General features: G+C 31.1%; 2 protein-coding genes across 5 annotated transcripts; one reads left to right on the plus strand and one right to left on the minus strand.

The window, feature by feature from the left end:
- Positions 1-186: 186 nt before the first annotated feature.
- On the minus strand, positions 187-5,523 carry LOC126738333 (L-2-hydroxyglutarate dehydrogenase, mitochondrial-like). 3 transcript variants are annotated; one of them, XM_050443604.1, is made up of 7 exons: positions 5,193-5,311; positions 4,987-5,128; positions 3,322-3,673; positions 3,049-3,225; positions 2,130-2,473; positions 1,946-2,072; positions 187-496 (listed from the first exon to the last, which is right to left on the minus strand). In XM_050443604.1, exons 2-7 carry the CDS (start codon positions 5,079-5,081, stop codon positions 242-244), a joined length of 1,350 nt encoding a protein of 449 aa, XP_050299561.1. In that variant the 5' UTR covers positions 5,082-5,128; positions 5,193-5,311; the 3' UTR covers positions 187-241. The 3 variants fall into 3 exon arrangements, with proteins under 3 accessions (XP_050299561.1, XP_050299562.1, XP_050299563.1); XM_050443605.1 differs by lacking the exons at positions 4,987-5,128; positions 5,193-5,311 and adding an exon at positions 5,383-5,523; XM_050443606.1 differs by lacking the exons at positions 4,987-5,128; positions 5,193-5,311 and adding an exon at positions 3,730-3,828.
- Positions 5,373-23,868, plus strand: LOC126738332 (transcription factor SPT20 homolog). Of its 2 annotated transcripts, XM_050443602.1 has the most exons (18): positions 5,373-5,521; positions 7,246-7,373; positions 7,428-7,852; positions 7,915-8,080; positions 8,949-9,299; positions 10,066-10,251; positions 10,332-10,473; positions 11,251-11,489; positions 12,683-12,748; positions 12,819-12,942; positions 13,257-13,474; positions 13,533-13,790; positions 15,060-15,320; positions 16,255-16,362; positions 16,515-16,722; positions 16,944-17,068; positions 17,761-17,854; positions 18,130-23,868. In XM_050443602.1, exons 2-18 carry the CDS (start codon positions 7,335-7,337, stop codon positions 18,237-18,239), a joined length of 3,120 nt encoding a protein of 1,039 aa, XP_050299559.1. In that variant the 5' UTR covers positions 5,373-5,521; positions 7,246-7,334; the 3' UTR covers positions 18,240-23,868. The 2 variants fall into 2 exon arrangements, with proteins under 2 accessions (XP_050299559.1, XP_050299560.1); XM_050443603.1 differs by having other exon boundaries at positions 17,761-23,868.
- The last annotated feature ends 471 nt before the right edge of the window (positions 23,869-24,339 follow it).

Raw genomic sequence — 24,339 nt, forward strand, 5'->3', positions numbered from 1 at the left:
GGACTAACTAAACATACGTATTTAAGGAAAAATATAAATATATCTACATGGGTTTGGTAATTATGGTTTTATTGATAACCAGTTTCATTCGTTCACCATTAACCAGTACAATATAAAATTTCCAACGAATTACTATATAAGAACCGGTTTGGTTTTTGATGCTTAAATAAGTTGCAAATTCAAACATTAATTATATCGCAAATTTATTTTATTATTTAATTAATACAAAGAATATAATTAATTAACAATCTCTAATTTTCTTACTGAATTCATAGGAAATAAAATTAGCTATAGCCAAGCAACTTGTCGCTGCAGGACTTGGTGTGAATTTAGCATTAATTACTCTTTCTCCCACCCCTTTAGAGGCAAAGATGTCAAAAACAAAATCATCTATAAATGTGCCATCTTGATTCAATATTTGGCACTGTACTGCTGTTGGGCCCTTTTCCACATATTGATAAGAGAAGTTGGGCAGCAGCTGCTGAAGATCTTTAATCTGAGAAAGAAATTCGAATTATTTTATACGGTATAGAAAATATAAATAATAATGAAAACATTTTTTATGTATAAAGTTACTACTATCAATTAGTCAAAAAATGCTTTATTATAAAAAGATAAAAAAAATTCATTTACAAAGCTACAAAGAAAAATTCAATACATACATAAATGTAATAAGAAATTATACAAAACACACGAAAAGAAGAGAGATGAATATATATCGCCCAGTATTACTTATACTAAGCGACAACCTTCCATTTTGCTAGTACTTCGTTATATCAGCAGTCACAGATTATTCTGTATTTTAAAATTAAATATAATTTTTAAAAGGAGTATTTCACCACAAATCATATAATTGGCGCAGTCGGTATAATTCGAGGTGGTAGACTTCTGGGTCTAATATCAACAGGTTGACAGGGTTATTGTGAATTAGTTGAAAATTGTTTACTTTCATTAAGATTATTGTTAGCAAAATTATTATTATGTTTTAAATAATTATTCTGATTGTTATAATATGGTTAATTATTAATGTTAATATTACCATATAATCCTTTGAAATTATCAAATTCAATTACGTATGCCATTACATCTTCTAACGAATCTAGCTTTTTTTAAATGCACGTTATTTCTAATTGTTCCGGTACAACCAGCAATAAAAGTATTCAAGGCTTTCTTTTGATGAGGTTTGATTTGGTAGGTTCTTTGTTGAGCAGATATTGTTAAATCGTTACTAATTCTTTGAGCAACACGGTGTCTTAGAAGTTGCAAACGATTACCAACATTTAAGAGGTTTTCACCTTTAAAGGGTCTTGCTTTAGTTAGTTCCTGAATCAAAGAGTCAAGGTCGAGTCGATCTAAGAAGCATTGGATGAGACTTGAACTTGCAATATCATAGACAACTTGAGTTGTCATATTGGAATTTCTTAATAAACTGAGTAAATCTTTTATTTCTAAATTTTAGTCAATATCTGACATAAATGAATGAAAATAATATTTTTAAAATTAATTGTAAAACTTAATAAATTATGATTATTGTAACTTGAATCCGTGGTATTATTATTCTCAGGATGTCTGGTTTTCTCTTTATGCTACGGGTATTCTTAACATAAATATTTTTTCATCCTTAGACATAACTTTGGTTATAAAATGATGATCATGATTTTGTTGGATGGAAATATCTCGAAAACTGTTAAACTTGATTTTTTTTAAGTAGGTGTTTTTTAAAGAAACATGCATATAAAACATAGTTTGAAAAAGGAGAATTAATAAAGGTGGATCTGTGAAGCTAATTAAAATTACAAAGGTTTTCAATCTTGTTATATGTGTAAAATGTATGATTAAAATCAACCTAATTACCTATTGTCAATCATATTATACATTTTGCTTATTCGTAGCGTACCTAAGATATACCCTAGTAACTACCTAATCACATAAATGGATATTTTACCTGATTGTCCAAGCAGATTGCCTTATTAAGTTGGTTTACGCATTTAGAGAAATTTTTAATCACCATATTTCGAAACCCACAAGAAGTTATAATTTTTGAGAGATAAGTTATGTTGACTTCATCATTGCTAAAAAATTAAACCATTAATATATACAAAAAAGCGTTAGATCTATTCTCAACTTACCCATACCCATCTACTTTTAGAGCAGGGATAGCAAAAGGGCCCAACAAGATATTTTCATTCATTTGTGAACTAAAATGAGCTCCCAAGAACGGCATACTTAGGTCAGGTACCGGATAAACGTTTGTAGCTAAATTTTCACAATATTTTGATTTAATTTTTTGATAAACAGCCTTCAGAGAAATGAAACGCTCGTTAGTGGGCGAGGCCCCAAGCAGAAGATTGGTTAATTCTTCAGAATGTAAGCCTCCACAAGTTATGGCAAATTTTGATAATATTTTAGGAGATTCTTCTGAAATGATTTTGAGACGGTAGTTACAATCAGCCGAAAAATCAATGTCAATTATCTAAAATAGAAATAATAATAGGTAAATCTTAATAATTAAAAAAAAAAACAATAAATAAAATTGATATAAAACTATAATCATATATATTGTAAACACCGAGAAACCAGCTGATTCTCCGTCATTCCAGAATGACAAAAGTGGTACACCGCACGACATCTAGAAGGTTAAGCGAGAATCTTCCGGAATAGCGTTCCGCCGAGTATATAAGGAGACGCATCGCCAGTACTAGTCAGTGATCAGTTTAGTGAAGTAAATTTCGGAATATTGGCGCAAAATTTAAATAGTTGTAAATAAATATAGTAAAAATAAATATCTCTAGTAGTCGTGAGTAATCGTATTTTCGTATTGAAATGTGTAAATAAATGAGTTGACTATTTTCGATTATTTTAATTCGAACCTAACCAAAGGGAAAAAACGATAAATTACTTTGGCGTAAGATGATAGTTGCTAACATATTTTAAATCTAATCTAATATTTTATCATACATAATAAATTATATTAAATCTACCTATATTATGCCTAATAATATATCCTTTTCAGATCAAAAACCCGGCTTGATACATTTATTAATATACCTTAGTGTTAAGTAGTGTTTCTCCTCCTGAGTCTGCAAAATCTTTCGACAAGTGCTGTATAACGTCTTTGAAATCAACGTTAGCAGTTTTTGGACACCACAGCGCTTTTACTCCACGACATCCTGGGGCTATTTTCTGAATTTCACATAAAGAATCTAACAAATGAATATCTTTTACCTAAAAAAAAAATCCTTAAATATGATTATAAAATTATGATCTGACGCATGTTAATATAGAATATAAATAATGACCGAATAAGTGTAACTGCATTACTTCATTTTTCTCGCCTCTACATAATAACTCATTTAGGACATCAACTTCCTTACAGTCTTTTGCAATTATTAACTTCCCAGTTTTCTTATATTTTATTCCTTGATTATCGCAATATTTTTGTAATAAATCTATTCCTTCCACACAAAATTTCGCTTTTAAGCTGCCTGGTGTATAATAGATCCCGCAATGCATTACCCCACTATTATGGCTGCTTTGATGTTTTCCTAGACTGAATTCTTTATCTATTAAAAGAATTTTTAAGTCTTTGTTGTCTAACTTTAATTGCCTAGCTATTGCGGTTCCAATAATACCTCCTCCGATAATAGCAACATCACATTTTGTATGACAACACCTAGAATTTTTAAAATAAGTAAAAGGGTGACACAAATATGTATTATAAAATCAAACTTATTAGTTTAAATTAAATTGGATCGATTTATACAACTACTTGGCAGTGTAGGACTTGCCAAATCAATTAGTCTGCGATCCTCTCCTGATAGAAGTAACGAATATCGATATGAATGATAGAAGTAACGAATACGATATCGTAAACACCGAGAAAGCAGCTGACTCCAATGACACAAGTGGTACGCCGCAAGATATCTGGAAGGTTAAGCGAGAATCTTCCGGAACAGCGTTCTGCTGAGTATATAAGGAGCCGCATGGTCGATAGTAGTCACTTATCAATTCAATGAAGTAAATTTTGGAATATTGGCGCGATATTTAAATAGTTCTAAATTAATACAGTAAAAATAAACATCTTTAGTAGTCATGAATGATCGTGTTTTCTTAATGAAGTGTGTAAATTTTGATTTGTGACAATATACTGATAAGTCACATCAATAAAGGAAGGTTTTTAACAAATCCAAAAATCGTCACTTAAAATGTTTATTGATAACTTTTTATTAAAGATTTTAAACTAATGTTATTTTATTATTATAAAACCACTTATATAATTAATATTAAAAGCACGAATAAACGTAAAAAATTATTCGATATACACCTTTGAAATTAGTGCTTGTTCTACCTGACTGGTCTGTTTTGGTGACTGGTTTATTTTAAATAAATCCCACTAGGACTTTAGCATACTTTTATTATCTTTTATATTATTGCCTTTCATTGAGTAACAACATTGGAAATAAATGCTTTTTATTATATACTAGGTAGATATTAAATACCTACATCATTTCAGATCAAATGTGCGTAGTTAAAATCTTAAGTAAGTTTACTTAAAGTATAAAAAATTAACGAAAATGTGGTACTATTTGAATAAAGTTTCCTCATTTTGTTATATCAATTATGATAGTCCCAACAACCGTAAGTAGGCATCGACATGAGATGTTGGATTATTCTCAATCGAGCCTATTTCGTGATATTATATAGAAGTTTACTTTATTTTAAAGTTTTATATTCATATATATATTTTTTTATTTTAAAAAATTAGTTTAGTTTTAAATAAAATTTCAAATCGTATTGATGGTTGTATGGATTTTTAGTGTCAAATGTATAAAATACCACTTCTTAGAAATGTGAGCAGATAAGTTGTGATTTCTGCGGGAAGAATAAAATTGTACATTTAATTTCTAATTCAGTAATTCAGAACATTATTTGATATTCGTTATTCAACAAAATAGTAACATAATACATATAAAGCGTTCTTCTCACCTGTTTCCAGTAAAATAAGACCAAATACATTTCCCATTGTTAGAAAATTTCCAATAGTTAGCAGAAAAGGCTATTAGTCTACTGTTATATGTCATGTTTTTTAACTGTGACAAACAACTTTGTCATAATAGACATCGACAGACTACAAAATGAAGTAACCACAAAAAAAAATAGAAATCAAAATATAAATGTAGTTTAAAAATTACCGCTAATATAAACGTCAAACATATGGCATTCCGATTGGTTGACAAGAACGACGTATGTCAGATGTCCCGTATGGACGGCTGATAGACTGTTTGTAAATAGGTTTTACAAAATTTTAATAAAACCAAACAAACTATTTGGTAAATACTACCCCCAAGAGCCCAGTGGACCCTCTGTTGTAATGTACTTTACCTCAGCGTCTACGGTTTTTTGATAAGTTTGAGGTTAAGTTCTTCCTTGGTTACAATTTTTATGATGTGTGTCCCACCAATGGGATTGAAGACATGGACATTTAAAGGGTAGTTTTCCTCAACATCTTTGGTAGAATATGGTAAGTAAACTGAGCTAGTGTTTTTGATTTAGATAAGTCTTGTTGATAAATAAGTTGTTTAGGTAAATTGTGTAATGTTGACCTACAAAATGGTCAACAATCTCCACTTTACCTGTGTTGTCATTTTTTGTCAGTTGTATGAATACCAGGAATATTTACATCTTGCTTATCCTTTAAGTTGTATGTTTTATTATTGACCAAAATGCATGCAATAAAAGTTCCCACAAAAATAAAAGCATAAGCTAAACTTACAAATGTCGAATCAAATTAATTGCAAACACTTCTAACTTATTATTTCTAAATATAACCTCAATGTAGTGACTTTGTAATTATTAACATAACTAAACAATTTCAACCTGACTTTGAATGAATATGATATGTCTAGGATTCACTTAAAACAAAATCACTTTGCGATTTAAGCAACAAGGGGTTAGTGAACATTATTTTTGTGTAACCCATACATATCTAAGTGTTTTTCAAATAAAAATAGTTAGATACGTAGGGGTTAAGAGATTCTTGTAAACCCCTCTTCACATCACTTAGAAACACCTACTTTTATTCATAAATGTCCTAAATCTTCCTGACCTCCTTGATGATCCCCTACCAAGCATCCCTTACAAGAAACTCACTTATATATCTTAGTAAAAAAATTATGATCATGTTCTTCTGTATACTAACACAAACATTAGATATTAAAAATTTCAAAAGCGAGTTAGAATAACTTTTATTAACTAAGACATATTATAGCTTTGATGAATTTTTTAATAACTTTTGACCTGTGCACTAACACTATGTTTGTATTTGTAATACCTTTTGTTTTGTTCTATTATTATTTAATTCACTTCTTCTAACTTCTTTTACTTATTTTTAAACCTGTTTTGTTATTTTTTTATAATATGTATTTGAAAAATGTTATAGTTTAGATATATGTATTGGTTTTTCTGTAAATTTGTAACTTTTTTGTTTTTAGGATACTTGTACATAAGATTTTGTCCCCTCATTTTCTTTCTTTCTTTCTTTGTAAAAAAAAGACAAACTTTTCATTAATATTACTTGGCTTCATGGTATTTTAACTTCTTCCTATTAAAACAAAAAAATAAATCATTCTTTCATGGGTAACCTCTTTTGCTTCAAAGTTATATAAAAATATAGGTTTTATTTATACCAAAGTATGAACTTAGAAAAAACACATTTTTCTTTTTCTGGTTTTGATTTCAATGAAAAAGAGGAGGTGGAGTAGTGACATTTATAAAAAGCAGTACTGACTTTACCAAACAGAGGACCCTATAAACCGGATAAGTTTCTCCTTGAGAAATTTCACATTTAATTTTATTTATTGTCCTCTGTGTACACATTATCAAAAAATGGTGGAATACTTCAAAAATGTAATAAATAAATATTTAATAAACCATTTTTTTTTTGGGAAAATGTTATTATTTAAATGAAGAATATTTAACAGTTGCTAGTTTACTAGATCTTGATGAATCAAGTGTGTCAAGTTTGAGTTAATACAGCTTTTTCAAGGAGTGTATTTGTATATATGCCATTGTATTTGTATATATAAAATTGCCATTAGCCTTAGCTATTTTTATTTTATAAACACCATTTTTATTATTTTAAAAGAATCTTTTATGTAATGTATTTTTAACTCTTATGTAAGGTACAACCTAATTTGGGGATTTTTATCTATATTTCATTGTATGTAGTCAGAGGCATTTTTTTAGGTTTCACAGAAGTACGGGAAACCTAGGTTTCAAATTTATGTATAAACTGGAAGATGTGGCTTCCTGAATGCAGATTTTAATTGCAATTAATGATGCAAAGCCTGGAGGCGGTATGCGATGAGGGAGAAGTAAGTATGGTGAAATTAAAATTTTTTTTTTCTTATATAAATTATTTTAATTAGCGTGCGGTGAAAAGGTTAAAATCCCTTCGCGCTGCTACCCTGCCTCTTGCCAGCCTTAGATACGATAACCAGGCGTCGTGCAGCGATTTCGATCCCAGACCCTTACCAAAATCTAGTTTTGATATTTTTAAGGAACTTAGGAGATTACAAGGCGATGATACAGACTATTCTAGTAGTGATGACTCTTGTGGGGATGAGCAGGATTTTTTAAAGAAGACAACCAAGTACAAATCACTTGTGTTAGAATCAGTCGTAAAACGGGAAAAACTAAACACAATTATTTTAAATTTGTATCCAGGAAATAAAGGGTATTCCTTGTCATTTCGATTACAAAATAGAAACTCAACCATTATGTGTTTTAAAGAGTGTAGTGAGGAACTTATTAATACAATGGCAAGGGGTTATGAGGAGGACACTATTTTAAGGTTTGTGTCACAGATTTCGCCTAACTTTGCATAATTTATTTATACATGTATTTAATTTTTAGATGTATAGATAACCAGGAAATACCAGCCTTTATTTTGGAGGCATTGGATAAGTTTGATTTTTTATTTTATAGTGGCTGTGTTATAGCAGAAATAAGGAATTATCGATTGGCTTACCCAGAAAATAAATGCTACATTCATCATGTTTTACTTAGGCCTACACAAAAGGTAAAATATATTTTTTCCATTATATTGTTAATTACATTAATGGACTTAGGAGCTTAAAAACATAAAAAACTATATGAACTAATTTTTTTTCATTCATAATAAGTCCCTAAGTGAGTTATGATTTATTTATTAGGTATTTTTAACATATTCTTAAAAGTAATTACAAACATGGAAATGTATATGATAAAAATATAACATTACCTTACATATCAACTTAAACTGCTGCTAAGTCTGCCAACGCAAGGGAATTGAGCTTATGGGCCGGGTGGTTAAAAATCATATCTCGGCTTATACTTAACAGATTTAAACTAAGTAAAACATATAAAATTGAAACAACTCGTCCATTATCTCAAAGAGACCTACGTAAGTAGAGAAAAAATGAAAACCTCTGTCTCAAAACATCCTATATATATGTCCCGGAGGTTACATGTTTCGCTAATAAAGCATCAGTAAGAAAATGAAAAACTCATCGTAATGATAAGCCTATTTTCTTAAAACTTTTGCGACACAAAACTATTACAACACTCAATTAGTACCATAAGCAGTTACTTTGAAATTCGGCATAATTTTTTAAATTGTACATAGGTATTGCAGATGGTACGTCAGAATTATTAGAGGCTGGACGTTCTTATGTTCGGATTCAATATACTCATAGTCTGTATATAAAGAAAAACTAATTGGCGCCGCTAAAACTAAGAAAACTTCCACCTTAATTATTTTAATTTCTGTAAAAACAATTTGCTATGGCAATAAGAGGCAACAGTACCCAACAACCCATTTTATTTACATAACCCTGCGAACATTTTATATAGTTTAAAAAGTAAATCTTCTTTCGGTCTTATGACAATAAAATTTGTCTTTTTTGTAGACTCTACTAGCCGATATCACAACACTAACTAGTGATCGCTCCGATCTGAGTAGTGAGGATCGCGACGCAATCGAGAGCCAACTAGTGTTGGCACATACGCCGGATCTCTGTCTCGATCCCGATCCGGGCCTGGAAAGTCGTTTAACGAAAATCGAGACGCGCGGTCGTTTATGGAACGGGCACCCGTTCCGTAAGATGTCAAGCAGAGCGTCGCAGGTCGTCGCCAATCGCAAACGGAAACTGAACCATTTCGCCAACCGTCACGGGTTGGAGTTGTTGGACTTTTCGAAAGCGAAGAAGAGCAGGACGTCGCAGCATCCGACGGCTTCATTACCAGCTAAAAGTAATAAGGTAAAATTTTACTTTATGTTTTAACGTTTTATGTAACTATATAAAATAGACTTTAATTAGAATATTTGATGGTGTTTTGTGGGTAAATTTGTCAATTTCTGAACACTATTTGTTTCTAGCCAACGTTTGGAATTATACTTAATTCATCTTTAGGACTCAACAAGAAATAGAAAGGAATAATGTTTAAAAAACGTTTTTAATATTTGTTAAAAAGGCATAAGGTAACGTTTATACAGGGTGTTTGGTTCACCGACGTATATAAGAAAGGGGGCGATAGGTGAAATCATTCTAAACATATTTAAAAAAAAAAACTCATAAAAGCGCAATTTGGTAAAAATGTTATGCAGGTAGGGGGAACTACAACCACCATATTTTGATTATAGATTGAGTCACCCCTTGGGCCCCATGTTTCTGAAATATTTTAGTTTCATGTTTATGATCTGGTTGTTTGGCTTGTATTATAGACGATTATAAGATGGCCAAGTCTGCACGTGATTGCAATTATTTTGTTGCTAAGAAACTTTAAAATATACAAAATTACATTAATAGAAGAAGCAACATTATAAAATTAATTTCTGGTTCTTCATTTGTGTAAAATGAAGAGAAATGCGGAATATTATGTTAATATTATGAATATCGCAATAATGCTTAGTTTTCTTCAGTAATTGACCAATTTACCCATAAAACACCACTTCAAATTACGCAGTCTTTATTCACCAATTCGCAACAATAAACTGTAATTTTTATTTAATTGTTATTTTTTCAGGCTGCCACTTTAGAAAAAGCACAGACTGTGATTCCGGTACCCGATCTAGAAGGGCCGGCGCTTTCCCCTCCCCCCGTCCCAATAGTTATCAATAAATTTAAACCGATGGCCTGGCCTGACGACACCAGTGACTGTTCTCCACATCTCATGGAAGAGTACACATTAGAGACTGATATTACCTCAAAGGCATGTCATATCACTGTTCTTCTCTATCAATTCTTTTTAATTTTATGTGTACATTACCCTGTGTAATTATTTTAATTTAGGATAAGGATAAACCTCGAGTTTATCACATAAAACTGTCGATATTTCAACGGCCTGCCAATATGGAGTTCCTCGGCGAGCTTTACTTGGATCGAGACCACAAGAAGGACCAAAAAAACGGAGTTTCATGTAGATTTTCGTTAGGTAAGTACAAGGTATAATGAACGTTAGATTAATGTTCTAAGTATTTTTTTATTACTTATTTACGGAGTGAGTTCAGGAAATAACGTGAATTTTCGTTTTCTTTTTTTTTTAATATTTATTCAAAACTAAGGGATTGTTTTGAATATAATTGAATAATATATAACGCACTTGTGCCAGCGTATGGCTTACCAGAGCATGGGCGGTTGTTTGCTTGTATTATCTCTGATACAATGATGCCAAATGCTTATATAGAAATGGCAAAAGAAAAACACATTTTGAGAATGTTAATTTTATGTTTTGTTTTGCAGATATTATTTTTGCGCTTACAATAACATATATCTATTTTTACTTTTTATTTTTCATCCAAAATCTAACATCAATAACTTAAATTAAAATTTTAAAAGTATTGATATATGGCTGAAAATTTTCTCTTTTGAAAATGCTTGTAAACTCGGCAATAGAGAATCGATGAATATGTTTGTAGAGAAAACGCGCCCTTGCCCCTATTCACATGTTGAACTCAAACAAAGTTGTTGTTTACTAATTCTAGCCTTTCAATGTTCTAAGTTTTAAGGTAATTTGTAACATTTCTGAGTAATGCTATAATGTTTTTATAATATTGTGATTAAAAATGCATTATTTCATACAAAATAATGCATTTTTTAATATAATTCTGACCCTCCTCTAGAGATTCTTAAACGTTGTGACCCCCCCCCCCCCCTTCATTAAAAAAGTTTGCCCACCACTGATCTAAACTCTATTTTTACGTTTGGTTAGGGTCTCGACCAAACGCACACAGGTACGTGCGACAATTTACAGAGATATTTACGGAAAGCGGTAGAAAAACGGCACGAATAAGTTGCGGATTGGTGTCGTCAACGCGGAATGACACCCAAGGGGTTTCCAGTCGACCAGTTACAACAACAGCTCCTACGCCCTCTTCCCAGCCACCAAAACCTCAACAGCAACTACCGAATCCTAGAGAGCAGGTTGATCGACTTGCGCAACGGTTACAGGTAAAATTACAGATATTTTTTTGTTTTGAAACAAACTAAATTAAATTATGCGAATAATAATATTATTCTTCTTTTTCTTCTTCTTAGCCTGTGTTTTTACTCCTGGATTTAGGCCATTGCCAAATTTTTCCACGCTCTTTTATCTGTATCAGTCTTCATCCAATTTCTTCCTGCAACATTTTGGATATTGTCTCGTCATGGTCTCTGGGGTCAACTCCAGGTCTTATTGACCGATTTGGTCTCAGACCAGCCCATCTCTATTTCTGTTGCGCCACAAGCAGTACATTCGTCACTTTAGTTTTTCTACGAATTTCCTCGTTGCGAACTTTACCTCTTAAAGTAGTTCCTATCATCGCCGTCTCCATTGCTCCATTCCTGCAATGGAGCAATGGAGACGGCGATTATAGGAAATTCTTTAAATAAATATATTCCGAACCAACTTCTAGGGGTGGGTCTTTAACTGGTTGGTCGTTGAGACATTACTACTACTTTCTATCTTTTGAGACAATAAATGCGGTAAGCAACCTGTAAAATACAATAAGTTTGTTGACACAAAGAATCAAATTTCTTGCGAAAATAATGATTTTGACATTTTCAAAAGTAGGTTTTGAAGATTCATGCAGCAATTTCAAAAGCAAAATAAGGAAAAAACATTTAAAACAAAATTAAAAATCTGTTTTAAATTTAAAAAATGGTAGATGATTTTTGCTGGTACATTTTATTTTTAATAAAGACGTTGCACTTCGCTTAAAACCATCGAATAAATAGTTTATTTCTTTGTACCTCGTGAAAATTAAATCCCAATGTATTAAGTCGTGATGTTTGTTTTATTTCGTTCATTTCAAGACCATTTTGTAGCGTTGTTCGATGAAGTTCTCAAAGCATGTTTTTAACCTCTTCGTCTGTGTCAGAAATGGCCACAATATTGTCGGTAAATCAGCAATCCCGGGTTTCTACCAATAACATTTTTTGAAGACATCCTCCAAGGCAAGGGTAAAAAGTTTTAGTAAAATAGTGTTTCATTGCCTTATTCCTATATTGATTGGAATCTTTTTTCTTACCTATTAAAATTCATTAGGGCTTATTTTTCGTAGAAAACGTGATTACAATTTCTTGGTTGAGTTCTGGACCACCCAGTATATAATATTAACCTATATATAATTTACTCACCTAAAATTACTAACATCTTTTAGGCTCAAAGTCAACAGACATCACAGCCTATAGCAAACGGCATTATACAAAGCATACACCAAGTACAGGTGCGTTACTATCTCGCGTTTAACGTTTCTACACACTCTTTGGCACTTTTTAAAACCTAAAATATTGTAGCAACCTAACGTAACACAGACTTCCGCTCAACCTCAAAAGTCTTATGCGATCACCAGTCAAGAGTTGGAGATCGACGCCTTAGCTACAAAACTGGAGATTTCTTCGCAGGAGTTTCAAGCTGCTGGTACGTTGGATGATGTATTTATTTACTTTTATGAAATAAATATTTAAATTAATATAAAATTATCAAGTTTTTATGAAAATAATAAAGTACAAACCAAAATTATGCTTTAAAAAACAATAGATAGAAGAAATAATAATTTGCTCACCGCGGCAAACGAAATAAAATATTATTTAGGCATAAATAAATCTGGATTAATTAAAAAAATTAAATATTTTAGTATACATTTTTTGAAATAATTCTGAATGTACATCCTTTATATTTAATAACTTTTATTGTAGTCAAAGTATTAACATAATATTCTTGCATATTCGTAGAAAAAGCGAAGCTTCAAGCGACCGCTGCAGCACAGCAACAAAAATTATTATCGAACAGTAATATTATTAGTCTACTTAATAGCTCTCCAGCAAGTAGCGTAAATAGCGATACTAGCGCGGCAGTAGCGAATGCGATCAACAATCCTAATGTTGTGCCGCAACAGAGGTTGCTGGCTAGAAAAATGACCTTTAGCAATGTCACCGCAGCCGGAGCTAGAGTAAGATATAATTCCAATAAATAGGTAGATTCAGTATTTCTAAATTGTGGTAATTTAGGTTCTGAGCCACGGCAACTTTATAGCCCTCAACAATCACAATCGGGTCAATCTGCATGAGTTGAATGCGCAGCTGAGCAACGCACCCTCGCAGACGGTGACCCTTGCAGCAGCTCCGGTTAATAACGCGACAAGAGTCAATTTAAGTGATCTGAGCGCGCAGCTGGCCGCGTCCGCGCAACCTCAGATGGTCACATTGACGTCGGTTAATAGTAGTGGAGGCAGTTATAGTTACACCGCTATGCCTGTCAAACAACAGGTAACATTTTTCAAAATCCTAACTACTAACTCAATCAGTTTTAATAATAAGTAATCTTTTACTTTTAATATTTACACATAACTGTTCAACAATAACCAATAAACTCTTAAAAAAAACAAATAGTTTTACCATTCTGCTTCTATATAAAATAAATTTAAATATATAATATAATAATATGTAATATTTTGTCAGATACGGATCTGTTAGAGTTTATGTCTAATATATTTGTTCCAAATTTTTTTCCATTTGAAAATCTTGAGTCGTGGGAGTTATTAGAAGCTCTCAATGATATAAAAAGTCATGCGGCAATGATGATTGAGACGAAAATCTTCACGAAACTACCATACGATGCGCTTATCTCACTGTGCTCGTCGATTGTTATCCCGCTTTACAAGGGTGGAGCTACAAGTGGGCCTGCAAATTACAGACCAATTTCTCTACTACCTACACTTTTGAAGGTTATTGAAATGGTGGGAATAAAACGCATGTTGGAATATTTAATTAAATATAAGCTAATAACACTCAAGCAATATGGATTCTAATTCTCTAAAAGTAGATATGATGTGATTTTTTCTTTTTTGGATAGGGTATACTCTGAGCTTAATAGAGGTAAGGCTATAGCTAGCAGCGTTTTATTGTCTGTCTAAGGCTTTCGTATTTATTTATTTCTTGCGAAGTTACGATGACTCTATTTACAAGTTTCAAAAAATAAGAAACAGAATTTACAAATTTCATAAAAAGGTTTTTCGGGAATTAATAAATTTTAGTTATCACTTAGATATAAATACATTTAACAGGGATTTTTTTCCTTTATTATCATATCACCTTAAACAGCAAAAGTATTGGATGAGATAACGTAGAAACGATTACCACGATCATCACAAAACTAGATGGAATTTTCAACGGCGTAGAGTTAATACAGTTTATAGTAGCCAAATGAGCTGCTAAACCTTATATTCGTTTCGATATATTTTCTGTTTCAACGAATAAAAAAAGTAGAGCAACCACATTATTTATAAAAGAACATTTTATTGAATATGAAAAAAGTTTTCCAGATAAATTGCTTTCTGACACAGTTAAAGTTTATCCGTTCTTAAAGAAAGCACTTCTAAAAATAGAACTACAAGTACTTATTATTAAAGAGAAAAACTTCAAACGAAGCCATTCTTCTTTTATCATTAGTTTCATAATAAAAAATTCACTGAGAGGTGGTGAACTCAAATACCTCGCCTATGGTCCGCAGTTAGGCTTATTATGCTTTTACATTAGGTTGGGCATCACCAAAGATTAGTACCGTTCTCTCCGCAAAGTGATGGAAGCGACTCGTCTCAGTCAGCGCTCGGAGCACTTTTGGTAGGGACTCCGGCTGCCGATAGACCGGAAATTGCCAGTCCGCACCAAACCAATTCGCTTCTGTTGGAAAAACTGGCGGCGAGCAGCACTAGCGGAGGTCAAAATCCGTTCGCTCAACCGTCTAAAACTTCTCAGGCCACCGCGCAATACGTGGTGCAAAGTCCGAAGTGTAATACTGTAAGTAACCAAAAATAGAGTAATATATATACAAAATTTATTTGGAATTTAAATCCATATAGTAGCAAAAACACAGATTAAAAACGGTTAAAATATACAGCACCATAAAAAACGTTTATTTTGACCAGGACCTCATCGGACTTACAAATAGCTCTTACACTTACGTAATAGGATGTAGACGGCGTACTAAGTTTTGAATTATATGCATTTTGAATTTTGATATATTATACAGTGTGTTTAAATTTGAACATTTTTGTAGATTAAATAAGCTTGTGGATATGTAATAAAATATGCCAAATATATTTTACTAATCCAATGATGGTAGATATCGATACATTTCGTTACATTTTCTACATGTTCTTGCTATTATTTGATCACATTGTTCATGGAAAATAAACATCACCTCATCAAAATCTCACTTGAGTGGTTAATATCTTTCATTTTAGACTTTTTAAGAGAGACTCAAAACCGAGAATAAAAAATCTACAAATATATAGCGTGTTCCATTTAAAAAATCAAAAGTATTACCATTTTTCTATACAAGCGACAACTCTGCAATGCTGATGCCTATAGAGCATTATCTGCTACCATGGCTAGTAAATTTTCCGAAAATGCTATATTCCGTTTTTCACATACGTCTAAAGTAATGATTTTTAATTCAGTGATTTTATTTGGATTTTTCGTGTCTCGTTTAGAATCCTAAGGGTGGTCCACAGAATATATAATTAATCGTCTGAAGTAGTTTATTTTTTGACGTGTATCCCACAAAATTATTTTGCTCGATTTATTGGCTTTTATTGTCTTTTTAAATTGCGTACCATTTTAATAATATTTATTATTGGCATTTTATTTTATGAAGAAAATACGTCCTTATTGTCCTTATTAATCGTTCACTTCACCTTCGACTTATTCAATAAAGTAGTTTATATTATAGGTAATATCCCCAATGTCTAGTCCTCCACCTCAGTCTTCGAATACTCTGAATGTACAAAGCTTAAACCTAACCGAGTTACAGAGCATTCCAGGATTACATAATGTCCAGGTAAGTCGACATTTTGGTAAGCTTAATTTTAAAACCGAACTTTATCAACTTAATAATTATCTCGTAGCAACACTTTTTACTATTAGGAACTGTAATCTGATATTTTTAATTTATGTATTTGCACGTATGTATATGCTGGTATTTTCTTTTAGTTTCAATTGCAAAATTTTTCCCAACCGATCTCTTTGGCATTGAACGTAGCGAGTCAACTTTCAAGTGGGACATCGTCTCAAGGTCAGCTGCTCATGTCTTTACCCAGTGCGCAAACTCAGAATGCGTCTGCGCAAAGTTCTGGTACGCAACAGGTGCAACAAGTTGTTATGAATACAGGAGGTGGTACCGCTGGCTCGTCTCAGTTAGGTAAACTTAATAAACTGTATAAAACCAATTTAACTGATATTTTATCATATTCGAGCCAAGCTAAAGCCATTTAGCTAGGAAAAATTCTATTTAAAAAAAAACTAGAAAATATATTAAAATTAAAATTAAAAAATGTTTTAATTTTACTTTTTCACTTTTTTTTTAAATTACTCTAGATCTAAGAAATTTCTTTGGCGTATAAAACACATTTTTCTCCTTAGCTCATTTAGTAACTTCAGGAAGCGTGAAGAATATTACCCATCACAATTTAAGAACAGCATCTGGGTCTCAGACACTACAACTAACTCAAGGAAGCCCTCAGTTTCAACTTATTTCGCAGTTGCAGGTAATATTCGTCTTTTGAATATATGTTTTTTATTTTTGCAATGTGAATAAAAAGATAAATGGGTGAATTTCGCTAATAATACGTTTAATTTTGTTCTTCAACTGTGGAATTGTTGGGTTATTAGCATATGCGATGGATTTTTAAAAAACTCAAGAAAGAAGTCACAAGGCGTTAAATCGCTGCACAAACTTGCTGGCTAGTTCTGGTCTGCATTCCGAGAAATGACACAAGCGGACAACTTTCCTTGCAATAACTAAATAGCTTCTCGTGTAGTGTGACATGTCGCATCATACTGTTGGTACGACATACCTTCCATATCCATACCATCCAATTGAAGCCATAAAAATGTAGTGAGCATGTTGCGATAGCGTTCGCTGTTTACCGTAACTGCATTTTTTGCCTCGTCTTCAAAGAAGTACCTATTATTTATTATTATTAAATGTTATTTTAAATTTCAAAGCCAACTTGACTAAATTTGCTAAACTTATTAATCAATTTTACGTTTTACAAATCACTTTTACATTTACTAAGGTTTTATATAAAAAACTAGTTTTATCTGGCACAAATTAGTCTCACTTAATCCAGAGTTTTCTTTTTCCAAATAAGTGTTCCAATCCAAAATTCAAAGTATTTACGCGCTTTTATAAAAATATTTAAAAGGTTAATTAAAAAAATAATCTTTTTATTTTTAGAGGCCATCTCGTCAAAATATCCAAAGCCAAAGCACCATCACGGGTAGGACGATACAGCGGACACCGATAACGATCAAGATGGCGCCAAATTCAAGTCAGTTAACAGATATTCAGTTCAATATAGATAATTAATTTTGTGTTATGTTGGACAGTGCTTATGTTTTAAGCTTTAAAAATCTACATTTTTTTTCTCATAAAACAAGTATTTCCTGTAAATTCAAAATGTTCAATTAAGTAATTTGAAATGATAAGAAGAACGAAGAAAGAAGAATATGAAGATGAAAAAATCCAGATTGTTATGATGTTATTTTAAAATACAAAATAAGAAGTCTTAAAAGCAAAATTATAAAATTACTTTTGTTCCTGTAGATCAAAACGCAGCTGGAATGGAAGGGGTGCACCACCAGCAGCTCCGCTTAACTCAGCAAAGAAATTTAGAGACTATTTTTGAAAAATTAAGAAGAACCAGCAATGATTAACCAAACAACCTTCTTATTAACTATGCGATGAAAGGTAATGCAATAGTATAATTTGTAAATGTAGTTTTTGGTTATATAAGATATTTACTTCTGTCATTTTTTTCTGGAAAATTAGGAAACTGTTTTATTGTTGACTTTTTTACTAAATAAGCATAACTGCTATTATGTATTTATTAATAATAGATAGCATAATAGAAGTGATTACGTGATTAGAATATTGACGTTTCTGGGGCACAGACAATCCACGTTAAATGCATAAGTAAGGGGCGGTATTTGCCATAATTTTTTCGAAGACGTCGATGGGACCAGCGTAATCGTAACTGGTGAGCGTTAGAGGCATCAGGCAAACAATTTTTTTCCCGCAAGTTGCTCCTTTGGTTATCGATCATTGTTGCTTCCCACAGGACGAATAATTAATCTCACACAGCTCGAGCAACGATTGAGATTTCGAAACACCAATTTCCAGAGTGGTCTCCCGTCTTGGAGATTTCAACAGGCCCTCCAGATCGCCAGATCTAACAGCACTAGACTTATTCTATTGGAGCATTTTAAAATCTCCCGTTTATCGCAACAAACTTCGTATCTTACAAGCCCTGAAAGCTAACATTGAAGATGAGGTCGTCAATTTGGTGCAATTTAAAACAAGCGCTATTATGCATGAACTCAAGAGGTGATCACTTGAGCGATATAATTTTTTTTTCAATTAATTTCATCAATCTTGCACTTTAAAATGAACTTTTTTTTGAAAACAAAGCACTTTTTTTTTTCAATTTATAACAAAATGGCAGCCGGTTCAAATTATGACATTACTTTTGCACCACATAGTATATTAATTGTGATTTCTAATTTTATTATTTTGCAGAGTTCTACAGTGTTTTCTTAGAAATATTTCCAATTGCAATCACTGCTTTACTTTTGTCAGATAGTGTAGCTAATAAGATAAAGTTGGAGTTATTGTAAAATCTTCGCCTTTTAATGTTAACCGCCTTCTAAAAGTCAATAACGTAATAAGGTAATTACCTTTTATTCTAAAAAAGCCAAACTGACTGGTGGAAAAAAACAATAACAAAGTAATAAAGGTTGGAGTATGGTTTGTCTAGAGCCTTAGCACAATGTCTTTTGAGTTTTTTTAGTTTTTGCACTAAATAATACGCTCACCTTAAAAGATTAAAAAATCTAATTCGTTTTCGCGTACTTAGCGCTTGGCGGGTTTCTGAAATATACGATTCAAATAATGATAAATAAAAGTGACTATTAAATGATTAAATTATCTGTATCAAAAAAATATTTAATAAATTTAATAAAATTTAGGTTTCTTATTGGTAAAAAAGTCAGTAATAAAACGGTAAAAATATCCTAACGTAACGATTTGTCGAGAACTTGAATTTATCATCATGCCATACTGTATCATGTAAAATACAGACTTACAAACCGTTATAGTGTTGTGCCTGTTTAAAAATTGAAAATGTCTAGTAAAGTAATTAACTGTTAATTTTCTACCTAACATATACTGCCCGAAAGATGACTGTTATTGCTTTATACGTTGGATATAAAAGTACTATTTAAATACTAAACATACTTTTATACCTGTCGTATATAAAAGCACACAATAGAATAAATATTAATCATACCGTAAAAGTTTTATTTTGGTTTGTATAAGTTGTATGAGAAAGCCGTCACGCCTGGTATATTTTCATCTAGCCATCTTTGTCTGATACTGTATATGTACCTACGTTTATTCAATTCATTATAGCAGATAAAGTGCAAGGAAGCCGGGCAAAAAAATTAAACAAATATACGAAATCAATAATATTAATAAATATTTTAACGTTCTTGTACTAATAAATATAATATATCACTGATCGCCATTAAATCTAGCGGCATTATATGGGGCAAGCGTGCCGGCCATTTCATTTCACATTTGCACTAAAAGTTCTTACTTATAATCTTGTTGATCCAAGTAGAAGTATCGCTCATTTTTTAAATCTCCATGGTATGTCTGCAAATATAAAGCAATATTATTTGAGAATACCCACCACATTGCTAAATGTTATTTTGTTTATTTGCTTTCTTTTTGGATACTTGTCTAAATACAGGCGAATAAAATTCGGCGAATAGCATAAAGCACGACAACAGTTTAAAGCGTTGACCATATTGTTAAACTTTTTTTTATTTCATATGTCAAATAGTTTAAATGATGTTCCTTTATGTATTGGGGTTTTTTTCCAAATGTCTTTCAAGAGTAATTAAATGATAATTTGCTGCAAAAATTTCCAACTAATTTTCACCAAGTTATATAGTCCCATTAAGCATTAAAACGAACATTTGTTAATATTCAATACACTGATAACCGATCAAGTCGGACTATCTTATCGACTTCGCCACTTACCTCTCTCAACTTCCGAAAGGCCTTTTTAAAAGAAAATTGTGAAGAAACTACAATAAAATCAGTTTTGTTACAATAGAATGCAGAGTCAGCTTCTACGCTTCTACAGAAATTTTTAAACTTTCTAAATAGCATCTTATCTTTGATACATCGTTTAACCTGGTCCTCTTTATTTCCGATACGTTGCATATAGCAGGACGTGTAATAACTGAAAGTGGCTTATAAAGTTTAATTCGTAAAATAACAACCATCAAACAAAAACAAAAAATACCTTTATTACCAATACAGGCGTGAAGGCTAATATTATGGATTTTCTAGATAAATAAAACACAATGTGATCTCAAAATACTTTATGCTATAATATTTTACTATGTTAGTTTACACATATGTTTTTTCACTTATTATGAATTTTATTAAAAAAAAAATTTAGTAATAAACTCAAATGACTTATTTGGATCGAAACATTTTTGCAGCTCAACCCAATTGTCATTTAACATGTACCTATTTATATAATTTCTTGTTAGTATAGTTTAATTTATTTCTTATTTGTATATTGGCTTAGTAACATATGAATTAGTAAATTTAAAATTAAGGTAGGTATATTGAAATTTTAGTACTGCTTGTAAATTTTATGGTTAGGTATTTGAAACTATTGCAATGTAAGATTCTCTTTTATAAATTTAAAATTTGCCACAAGCTATTAATATTATGATGATATGAACATTAAGACGTTGAGTAGAAAAGAGCATTTTCTAATTAACTCTAACATGGTCTATATATTTTTTTTATTATCTTTGGCGGAATACTTATGTCAAGATTGAGTTAGTTCTTGTAAGTTTACGTTTCTTGAAAAGTAATTATTTAAAAGAAAAAAGGTTTGTAGTTTGTTTTTTCTTTTGTTAATTATACTACGTGACACAGGAAAAATGGAACACTTAATAACTTTTTTACTTTTTAAGATAAAGATATGAAGTTTAATATACTGATAGAATAATTATAAGAGCATCTTTTGACGTCTTCTGTTATTGTTCGTTACTTCCGGTTTAACAAGAACTGACACTAACATTTTATTTTAAATGGGACAATTGTTATGTTATTACGTATTGTGATAGAAAATAATATTCTAAGAATAATGATACCGCATTTGCTACTTTTTGTTTTATACTCATAAAAAAAATCAATTTTTTAAATTTTGAAATAGGGTTTTCGCGAATGCGTCGAAAGTTTTAATTTTTAATCAAGTCAATCTTTGTGATGCAAGATTAAATCATTTTTTGGTGCGGGGTCTGTGTCAGCATAATTTTTATGCCTAAATATACATAGCTAGTAACACTATTTCCACAAAAATATCCTGATTTGCTCGTCTTTTCTTTATAAAAATCATATGCGACAATACTTATTTTAGTTTTCAATGAGTCCCCAAATTATATTCTTAGAAGTGACATACTGGAGAAAGAAAACGTTTGTAACTTAACGGGGAAAAATAATATCCGAAATAAAAGTGCTTATTAGTGAGATTTATATTATAGTTTTGTTTTAAAGTTATAATAAGGTATTTTAGAGTTAATTGGAAGAATATTTTAGTCAAAATAATAGTTAGGGGCAAGATCGGTTGTATGTTTTTATGAAGAGATTCTATTGTAGTAGTTAAATTAGAAATTAATATAACCCCACTTTTGTAAATATTATATGTAAAATAAAAACCTTATAGTTACATAGTGCATAAATGTTGAATTATTTTTCAACGAGGATTTTTTAAAAATATATTTGCACATTTCTTATTTGAATCTAATGCGCATTAATAACGCGCTAAACGAATAATCGTTCCTACTATAACTAAAACTTATTTAGTATCGGTTTTGTGGCATGGTGGTTTTATTTCATAGTATTTAGAAAATCCTTTAATATGGTTTTTTGTATCAAAAATTTGAATAGTTCTCAAAAAAGCTTAATATACAAATATCAGTATACTAACTAAAATTGATTGTAGATTGGGATACTTTTAAATGTGAATAATTATGATATACTTGTAGCAAAAGTCGAGGATACATATTTGTATATATTGTAAAGATATTAGACTATTGTTTCTTTATAAGCAATCTGCTTTGAGTCAAGCTGACATTAGTTAATATATTGCCAGACGATTTTTAATTTTATACCAATAAAAATGTAATAGAATGAGGTATATTCAGTATATCATAATTTTTGTATACATTTTATTTATTTGTTGCGTAAAATATATTATCATTGGTGATTTCTTTTAATTAATAGTAATTTTTTACATTATTTAACTTTTTATTATTTTATTTTTTGAATTAAACCTACTTCTTTATTAAAATCTTTTTGAGATACTGAATCAACTTCATGATCCGTTTTCCCATGATATGTACATATACGCAAAATATTTTCACAAACATGTTTGTTAGTTCATTAAATTATTATATCGGGCATTTCTATTATCTAAATTAAATTATTTATGCATAAAGGTTTAAAATTATAGAATGCAAACTCTTAATATAATTTAACAAAAAGCAATATTGTGTAAGATATTCCAGTGTTTGTTTTTTAATGACACGTCAACCCAAAGGTGGTTTCATTCAATGCGGCGGCAGACACAGTAATACGATTGTTGATATGTTCTTGTGGCTACTGTGGCCCTCGAGGATCAAAGTATTACAGGCAGTAGATCTGACAAAATGTTTCTTCCATTTGACAAATAAGTCACCGATCATGTAACCAGTATTGTAGTATAGCTGCAAAGTTCCTGGCTTTTGGACGGTGGTAAGGCCCGCTTCATTCATGCTGTGATTTTTTGTCGGTAAGATATCATCAGTTATTAGCTGTCCTAAAAGATAGAAGACCTTTATCACTTAGCAAAATATTTGTATTGCTAACCGTGTCGCTTGAACGTGCAAACATTTGAGACGAAATACTTTACTTAAACAATTAGATTCAGAACTCAAGAGAGTAAAAATATCTCTCGATTCAAAGTCCAGTGGAAGCAAACTTTTCAGAGTTGACTTATTTTTAGTATACTGTTTTTAATGCATTAAAGTCTGTATTTGTTAATCTCGTTCTAGTTGTAATGATATTTAAGAAGCATTTCGCTCAAGATATAGAAACGCCCTATATAGCTCGATTTTTTCTAAATAATATTTTTAGATAATAGATAATTTAAGGCGGACTATTTATATGTTGTTGTGTAATTGATTAATACAATAAATATTTTTTTTTAAAAACTGAGTTTTGATGCGGTTTTTTTTTAAGTAAATAGCTTCATGACTTTTATACCATATAACGCTTAAAAAGTAACCAAAACAAAATAAAGGCAAAATTCTCGATGAAAATACCTCATAGTGAGAAATAGCCTCAAAACAAAACCAACTGCTTGGCTATACCTTTATTGTGATTTTGTAACGTTTTTACCGTTTGTTAGGTGTGAATACTCGATTGCACAGAAATACTGAACTAATTTATTTACACTACTGAAAACGATTACTTACCTCTTCTAGAAATATTTATATTTACTAATATTTAAGTCCGATTTAAATTTCGCGCCAATATTCCTATCCGAATTTCGACTAAATTGTCAACTGATTCCCAACGGCGATGCGACTCCTTAGATACTCGACTTACCATGATTCCGGAAGATTTGCTGACCTTCCCCATGACTTGAATGACGAAGAATTACCTGGTACCTATTCTAGACGTTTC

This window comes from Anthonomus grandis, chromosome 7, assembly GCF_022605725.1.
Source record: "Anthonomus grandis grandis chromosome 7, icAntGran1.3, whole genome shotgun sequence".
Lineage (NCBI taxonomy): Eukaryota > Metazoa > Arthropoda > Insecta > Coleoptera > Curculionidae > Anthonomus > Anthonomus grandis.

Excerpts from the sequence above, each read along its gene's own strand:
- LOC126738333 (XM_050443604.1), bottom strand. The coding sequence starts at position 5,081 with ATGACATATAACAGTAGACTAATAGCCTTTTCTGCTAACTATTGGAAA. Across the intron at positions 2,073-2,129 it reads CTAAAAGTAGATGGGTATGG|CAATGATGAAGTCAACATAA; the intron begins GTAAGTTGAGAA and ends TTAATTTTTTAG. Across the intron at positions 497-1,945 it reads CAATCTGCTTGGACAATCAG|ATTAAAGATCTTCAGCAGCT; the intron begins GTAAAATATCCA and ends TTTCTTTCTCAG.
- LOC126738332 (XM_050443602.1), top strand. The coding sequence starts at position 7,335 with ATGATGCAAAGCCTGGAGGCGGTATGCGATGAGGGAGAA. Across the intron at positions 11,490-12,682 it reads GACTTGCGCAACGGTTACAG|GCTCAAAGTCAACAGACATC; the intron begins GTAAAATTACAG and ends AACATCTTTTAG. Across the intron at positions 17,069-17,760 it reads AACTTATTTCGCAGTTGCAG|AGGCCATCTCGTCAAAATAT; the intron begins GTAATATTCGTC and ends TTTTATTTTTAG.